General features: G+C 31.2%; 1 protein-coding gene across 1 annotated transcript in view; it reads left to right on the top strand.

Annotated features, from left to right (window-relative positions):
* LOC102672244 (protein O-mannosyl-transferase TMTC1-like) overlaps positions 1-8775 on the top strand; it is a 117068-nt gene that overhangs the window by 62810 nt on the left and 45483 nt on the right. The window contains exons 6-7 of the mRNA XM_006611178.2: positions 7627-7748; positions 8215-8379. Of these exons, the coding sequence (XP_006611241.1) occupies positions 7627-7748; positions 8215-8379 (287 nt within the window). The remainder of the gene's footprint in view (positions 1-7626; positions 7749-8214; positions 8380-8775) is intronic.

Below are 8775 nucleotides of genomic sequence, written 5' to 3'. Positions count from 1 at the left end.
TTTGAGTTATCCAACTTCTCTTTATCTTCTTTGCTTGTGCTAATCTTCTCATCTTTTACATCATCTGATTTGTACTTCTTTTTATTGTCGACTTCAGTATTCTCTTTTAATTCATTAAATATCTTCCATTTATCTTTTTCTAAAGTTTCTTTATTATTACTTTCTTTGAATTTCAAATTATCTATGTTATAATCTGTCCATTTTCCTACATGAAATTTGTTATCATCTACCTTAATATCGCCGAGTTTAATAATTTTTGGATTAATTTCGTATTTATCCTCTTCCAAATTTTTTATAGGAATTTTCTGTTTCGTTGGAATTTTAGTTTCAATATTTGTATCTCTTATATTTGAAATATCATATCCCTCTTGGTTTCTATTCCATGTACTAATCTTCTTATCTTTTATATTATCTAAATTGTATTTTCTTGCATTATAGATTTCAATATTTCTTATCAATTTATCAATTCTATTCATCAATTCCTTCCATTTATATTTCTCTAAAGTATCTTCATTATTACTCTCTTTTGTATTCAAATCATGTATGCTATAGTCAGTCCACTTTCCTGTTTGAAATTTAATATTATCTACTCTAATATCACCAAATTTATCAATTTTTGATTTAATTATATCAAGTCCTTTGTTTCTTAAAGTTTCTGTTCCAAATTTCTGATCCTGTGGAGTTTTAATTTCAATACTTGTTTCTTTTACTTTTGAGTTATCATACTTCTCTTTATCTTCTTTGCTTGTACTAATCTTCTCATCTTTTACATCAGCTGCTTTGTACTTCTTTTCATTGTCGACTTCAGTATTCTTTTTTAACTCATCAATTCCCTTCCACTTATCTTTTTCTACAATATCTTCAATCTTCTTGGTTTTCAAATTGTCTGCCCATTTTATTTTATCTAGTAGAAGTTTGTTATCGCCTTTTTTAACATCCTTCAGTTCAATTTTTGGAATATCGATTTCAAGTCCTTTGTTTCTCAAAGCTTCTGTTTCAAATTTCTGGTCCTGTGGAGTTTTAATTTCAATACTTGTTTCTTGTATTTTTGAGTTACCCAACTTCTCTTTATCTTCTTTGTTTGTATTAATCTTCTCATCTTTTACTTTAGCTGATTTATACTTCTCTTCATTGTCGATTTCAGTATTTTTTTTTAACTCATCAATTCCCTTCCACTTATCTTTTTCTACAATATCTTTCATCTTCTTGATTTTCAAATTGTCTGTGTTACTGTTTGCCCATTTTGTTTTATCTATTCGAAGTTTGTTATCATCTTCCTTAACATCCTTCAGTTCAATTTTTGGAATATCGATTTCAAGTTCTTTGTTTCTCAAAGCTTCTGTTCCAAATTTCTGGTCTTGTGGAGTTTTAATTTCAATACTTGTTTCTTTTACTTTTGAGTTATCCAACTTCTCTTTATCTTCTTTGCTTGTACTAATCTTCTCATCTTTTACTTCAGCTGATTTGTATTTCTTTTTAGTATTGACTTCAATATTCTTTTTTGATTCATCAATTCTCTTCCATTTATCTTTTTCTAATGTTTCTTTATTATTACTCTCTTTCGTGTTCAAATCATCTACGTTATAATCTATCGCTTTTGTTTTGTCTATTTGAAATTTGTTAGGATTTATCTCAACTTTCCTGAGTTTTTCAATTTTGGGATTAATAGTTTTAGATCCTTCCTTTTTCAGTTTTTCTATATTAACATCCTTTTTTTGTGCAATTTCAATTCTTGTGTTTGTTTCTGTTTTATTCTGTGTCGTATATTCTTTTATGTTTTTATTTTTTAATTTTTCTTCTTGTTTTAAAGTTAACTTTTGTCCACGTACATCGTCTATTGTATTGTCCTTTTTTTCTTCGTTTTCTATCGCTTTTCTTTTCAAATTTTCTTCTTTAATAAGTTTGTTCTTCAGTTTTTTGTCCGTATTTTTTGTGTTTCCTATTTTAAGGTTAGTTTTATTTTTACTAATTTTCTCAGGATTTTTATTTTCTGAATCATTTATATCTATGTTTTCTTTTTTTAAATTTTTCTTATGAATCTTTTGTTTTTCCAAATTTTCAGTTTGAATATCCTTTTTTAGATCTGATATAATATTTTGCTCGTTATTTTTATCATCTTTATTAATTTCCTTTTTCTTTAAGTCGTCTGATTCAAATTTGTGTCTATTTATTTTATTGACTTCAATGTATTTCTTTTTTTCATTGTTTTCTTTAAAGTCTTTTCTTTTTAAATTTTTTCCATCATTATCTTTTTTCTTCAATTTTTCAATCTTATAGTCTGACCAATTCCTGTTTTTTATTTGAAATTTGTTATTATTTATTTTAATATCATCGGATTTCTTTATGTTTGGCTCAATTATATCAATATTTTCTGTCTTCTTCTTATCAAATGTTTCTTCTGGAAGTTTAATATTTGTTTTCTTTGTCTTTAATATTGCATTGTTTTCGTTGTTATCCTCCATTTTAGATTTTCTTTCCTCTACATTTTTAATTCCAAGTATACGTTTATTTATATTATCAACTTCAATATTTTGTTCTTGCTCATCTTGTATCATAAATTCTTTTCTCTTTCCTTCCTTTAAACTATTTAATCCATATTTTTGTCCGTTTAAATTGTTATCAATATTCTTTTTAATTTCATTTTCTCTTCTCAAATTTCCTTCGTTATCTTCTGTATCCAAATTTTCACCTTTATATTCTATCCAATTCAAATTCTCTAATCTAAAATCTTCACTATTGATATTAAAATCTTTAATTTTTGGAATTTTCACTCCAAAAATGATTTTTTTCAAATTTTCTTTATCAAATTTCTCTTTCAATTTTTCTTGAGAATTTTCATTTTTAAACTTTAATCGTCCTATATCAGGTGTATCATATTCATTTCTATTTTCAGTTTTTATATACTTCTCTTCTTTTACATTTTCTAATTCATTTTTGTGTTTGTCTTCATTATCCACTTTTAGATTATTCACCTCATATTCTACCTTAGAATCCTGTTTCTTTCTTTTCTGATTATCTTTTTCCTCTAAATTTTCCCCATTAAATTTAATTTTTCTCAAATTTGTCTTATTATTTATATCAATCTGCTGTGATCTCCTTATTTCTGAATTTCCTTCTTCAAGCGTCTTCTTTTCCAATTTATCTAATTTCTCTTCATCCTTATTTACATCAGCTATCGCTTTTTGTTTTCCCTTCAAAGATTTGACTTTAACATTATTATCAGAATCGTAATCGTCACGTCTCTTCACCGTCTCTTTCTGCACCTCATCATGATTTACACTTTCTTTTTCCTTATTCCGCTCATCCACTTTTTCGTCGATTTTGGGCGTCGATTTCTCTTGATGTTTCACACCGCCACGTTTGTTCACGTCTAGAGGAATTGATGTTTCAGCTGCGCTCTTCTGTTTATCATATTCCACCCGGATACCATCCCTCGCGTCTATTCTCTCGACACGCGAGGGACTCGAGCCGTGATTCCTTTCATTTCCCCCGTACAGATTCTGATTCCTCTCTATCTGCTTCCTTATATTCGACAATTCCTTCAACAATTGCGACACTTGTAATTCACCAAAATTTTTCTCCTCCCTCTTCAACTTCGCTTCTTCCTTCTCGATCCATAACAACTCGTCGTCCATTTTCATTCTCGCACGTTCCACGCCATTTTTACTCGAACGTGATTCATCGTTCGAGAATTCGGCATCCCGATGTTTCCCAATAATAATCGGCAACCTGTACTTCGGATCTCGATAAGGCTTTCCCTCCACTTTGTTCTCGATTAACTTGCCGCCAGGCGGACTTTGATGCACCTTTATTACGTTTGATTCACGGGGCGTCGATCCCTTATTCTTCTCCTCGCCTCGTCTTGTTCCACCTTCCAATTCCGTCAGAAAAACAAACGGATCCGAAACGAAACGCGATTTATTATCGTTCGAAGGTCGCTTGTTTCGGATCGCTTTATTGTATCGCGCTTCGGGTATTTTCACAGATATTTCTGCAGCCGACAGTTTATCACTCCCCACCACGTTGCCCATTGTGTTATCGATTGAAATATCGCCATATGTCTCCCCATTTTTTTTTACATCAACGTTGACTTTTATGCCACGATAATCTTCGTCGCCATTCCTGTACGCATCATTTTTGGTGAACCGCTGTTTATTCGACCGATTCTTCCCTCCTTTTATTAATGCAAAATTTGTTCCATCAGTCTTCTCGTCAGATTTCCCCTTACCGGTCCAAGAAGTTCCCTCAGCCTCGCCGGAATATTTATTTCTCGCGTCGATATTCCAATCCGAAAGAGGGGATTCGTATTTTTTAAGATTCTCCTCGTTGTAATCGAATTTATTCGCATTTAAAAACTCCTTGTCGTCCAACCATCTCTCATTCTGTCGCCAACTTTGCGCCCCAATTTTGAAACCATTGCCTGCCGGCCTGAATAACGATTCCGTCAACGACCCCGATCTCGACGGCAATACGAAAAAAATCCAATCGTCGTCGATCGTGTTTCTCGATTTCACGTCGCTCAATTTTTCCTTCGCGTTCACGAGAATCTTTCGAATCTCCTCATCGTCGTGAGGATCCAAGATCGATGATCTCCGATTCCGATCTCGATGTTTTAACTCCGTTTCTTTCAGACTTGATCCCAGTAAAGAGATCAGAGACGGCAGATTTCTCTTTTTTCTATCCAATTCCTGCATTTAAATATAAATTTCAACGTGTATTTTAAGTCGAGATTAATTTGTTATGATTTTAAATTGAGTTAATGAATATATATATATATATAAGTGTATGTACTAAATGTTTTTTTATAAGGAATATCCATATTGTTGTATATCAAATGAATCAAATTTTCCATTGCATCTTATTTTAAGTGAAATCACATATCTATTCTTAAATTTATTATATCATGTAATATTACATTGCTAAAAGAAAAATCAATATAGAGAAATGTACGATATTTTTATAAATTTGAAAAACTATTTGAAAGAGAGGATCTAATATAATAATAATAATAATTTAATTATTATGACTGTTAATACTTGATTGAATTAAATATTCAATATAAATGTAATACTTGATATCTCATATTTCATCTGACTTAAACTTAAAACTTTCTTTTAATCTCTAAATTCGATCTTCCAAAATATATATCCCATAAATAACATTCTGTACATCCTGATTTTATATCGAATAAATTTCCCTGCAAAATAACAACAATCAAAAATTTTTGTACGCGTAAAAGCATTATATACGTTGTAACGAGATTTAGAAAAAAGGGGTGAAATAAAAAAAAAAAAAATAAAGATCAGTCTATTCATTTAGCTTCAAAGACGTATCTTCCGACGTATCCGGCAAACCGGAAGAAAATCAAGTGCCTGGATGTCGAACGTCGGAGGAGGCGAGCCTTTTGATCATCCGCATCGTGTCCAAACATACCTGTCTATCCGCGGGGAAGCGAGGAAGCGACCCTCCCCAATCAGTTCCGCTCCAAGCCTCCTCCACTGATCCTATTTCCCGCCGGGTTAATCCATCCCTGGTCGGGCGTGATTTCTGTCGTCCGTCCACCAAAGAAATCCCCTCTCCCTCGTTCAAGATGCTTTCCTCCTCGGCTATATTCTCCCCCTCTCTCACGCCTCCTCCCCGCTGGGTTTCGCCTCGAATCCCATGCGAGACAGCCGCCCAATGGAAAAGGAACGAGGATAAAAGGATCACGAGCGTCCTCATCTCGTCTTCGCTCTTCCTCGAGAACCTCGAATACTATTACTCGTTTCGATTTGCGATACGTCGATTATATATGTACCGGCAGGTACAATTGTACAAACAGTCTGGAAACACGGTGGAACACAGGGGAATGTTGTTCCAGAAACGATGGTGCATCGTTTAGCTGCGTTCCTTCGATTATTATTATTATTATTCGAAATAAATTTTTCTACAAGTTATTGTTTATCCGTGTTCCATCTCGAGATCGTGATGTAACTCCTCCTCTTTTGTTTCTCTTTTTCCTCGTCGATATCGCGTCTTGTGTACCTTGATTTCTTGATTGGTTGAAGGATCCGGCGTTGTTTTTCGCCCTTTTTTGTATCGTGCCTCCAGGTTTCGTAACGTCTTCTCTACTACCCCCTCCCTCTTCTTGTTTCTGTTATTCCTCCTCGTTATTCTTTGAACGAAGGAAATTAAGGATGAATTATGGAACGATCTAACGAAGTGTATTCCATCTTGAAGCGTATCCCTTCCTTGTATCCGCCAAGAAAATACAATTTCTGTTGTAGAAAGATTCATATTACGCCCAGGTTTGCGGCTAACTAACCTTTGTTCGGCTGAGCCATGTTAAAAGTTTGTCGCAGAAAGTTGTTTGGTATCTCGTGAGAATCGCTTTCGAATTAATTTTTTTAAGAAACTGTTTTTTTTTTCTTTTTATTTAAAGCGATAAATGAGAGAAGCAATTCCTTCCTATAATATCTCGATGTGTTATTCGATTTAAAATATTCAATTTTTTAAACCAAATACTTGTATAATTATTTTGTAATATTTATAATAGTTAAAAATTTATATTTTAATTTTAATTCTTTATGATTGTTCGAAAGCGAAATAATTTGCTCCCATTCATAATTGAATATTTTGCAATAATTTTCCTTCGTTGAAATTTTATTCTTATGGTGAAGCTATTTAATATTACATAAACAAGAACGTTATTTCTGAATCTACGAAATTTTATATATTTTATTTTATATTTTTTGTTTAATTATGTGGATAATTTGTTTTATTAATTTTTTTATTTTTTAATTATTAATTTTTTAATTTTGTAAATTATATATACCTTACGTATATATTTATGTACATTTCCTGTGAAATTGATCATATGAGAATAATTAATATTGCATTCAACGACAATTACATCAACGATACGAGGTTATTTATTAAACTATCTCTCTAACTTCATCTCGTTTATTTTTGTTCCTTATTAATATCAATGCAAATCGATTTGTAGTTCCTATTAGATATTTACTAATATATTTCTACATTATAAATTTTCGAAATTTGAATTTTTTTTGCATTATCAGTAAAAAGAAATACTTTAATATATCGAAAAAAAGTAGAAACTTGATAGATTCTAGAACACAATTATTTTACAAAAAAATATAATATAACTGAACGAAAGACTAGTCAGACTATAAAAAAATCCTAAAAAGAAAAAAAAAAGAATTATCGAATCACAAGCCAAAGAAAAATATACATTTTTAAGAGTTTTAAAAACTAAGGAGAAAAAATAACGAAATAAATTTTCTCACTGTTTAATATCTTAAGAATCATTAAGATATTGTAATATGAACTCCAATGATCGTACGAAATAAAAAACAGTTAATAAATTACGAAGTTTATTTCTTTTACAATCATACAATATTGTTGCTCGAAATGCTTAAGATAAATACTCGAAATATTATTGACGCGTCTGTGACACGATTTTAGTCGTCGATGTATTCGCGCGAATATTACGTTCTTTGCTCGTGGAAAGTTTATTTAATACGCGGTTACACTGGCTGACACAACATTCCACGGGAACGCAATTTCGTTTCAAGGTAGAACGCTTTTCACCGCTTCTAACCCTTGCAACTTGCGTTTCATTTTCAGCAACAGAGGCATCCGCCTCTTCTTCTTGGTTGGATGTTCCTGGTACTACCGTTCCTGCCCGCATCCAATCTTTTTATTACCGTTGGATTCGTCGTCGCGGAACGTGTACTCTACATGCCCAGGTAATTAACAATTTCTCGTCATACGTCATAATTTGGAACGTATACATTGTGATGTATTTTCTTTTTTTTTTTTACACGAAAAAAGAGAATAATTGAATTTCAGTAAAATTATAATATATTGTACACAAATGTTTGGAAATATTTTCTTTTTTTGAATATCGTACGAATCGAATAGTGGTAATAAGTTTCTTTGATCAAAAATTCTTTGATTAAATCTTTATAATTTTTAATATGAAAGAATGTATTACGAGATTATATTGGTAGCACGATTCAAATAAATAAAATTGGAGAAATATATCGAGTGATTTTTAAAGTAGTATGATTTCATTTTTTTTATTATAATTATTGATATATATATGGAAATTATTTTATTAATATGATATATTTCTGAATCTTTCGCTAAAGTGCGATATCTTGTAAAAATTCAAATGAATTAACATAGAAATGAAAGAATAAATATTTACAGCGTTGGATGGATCCTTCTGGTCGTATATGGGATGCAAATCAGCTGGACGGCTATTCCACGAAGAAGAAGTCTGATCACAATGGGAATCGTTCTTCTTCTACTCCTAGGATGCTATAAAACGGTGTTGAGAAACAGAGATTGGATGTCTAGAGAGAGTCTGATCAGGTTTGGATCAATGGATCTTCTTAAGAAACGAATGTATAAAAATTGTAAAGAATTTTTATACAAAATCAAATTTTTATGAGTTTTATATTATTCTTCAAACACATTATTATGCTTTGAATATTTTATCATCTGCATTCTGTATTTTTGTACATTCAAATTTTGCATAAATATCTGCAGCCCAATGATAAATCTGAATGAACGATATTTACAAATCTTCGTTTTACATTAACGTTTCTTTTTCTAAATATAATTTCAATTAATTACGCGTAAATTTTAAATTGAAACAAGACGTGATTATTTTTCATCGTATATAAAAGCTGTCATAACATCCGAACTGATAACGATAGTGTCAATAATAGAGAAGAAAACAAATTCGTTTGAATGTTTATTGATATC

The sequence above is a fragment of the Apis dorsata genome, unplaced genomic scaffold (genome assembly GCF_000469605.1).
Source record: "Apis dorsata unplaced genomic scaffold, Apis dorsata 1.3 scaffold_84, whole genome shotgun sequence".
Classification (NCBI taxonomy): Eukaryota; Metazoa; Arthropoda; class Insecta; order Hymenoptera; family Apidae; genus Apis; species Apis dorsata.
This window is presented reverse-complemented; position numbering and strand designations above follow the sequence as displayed.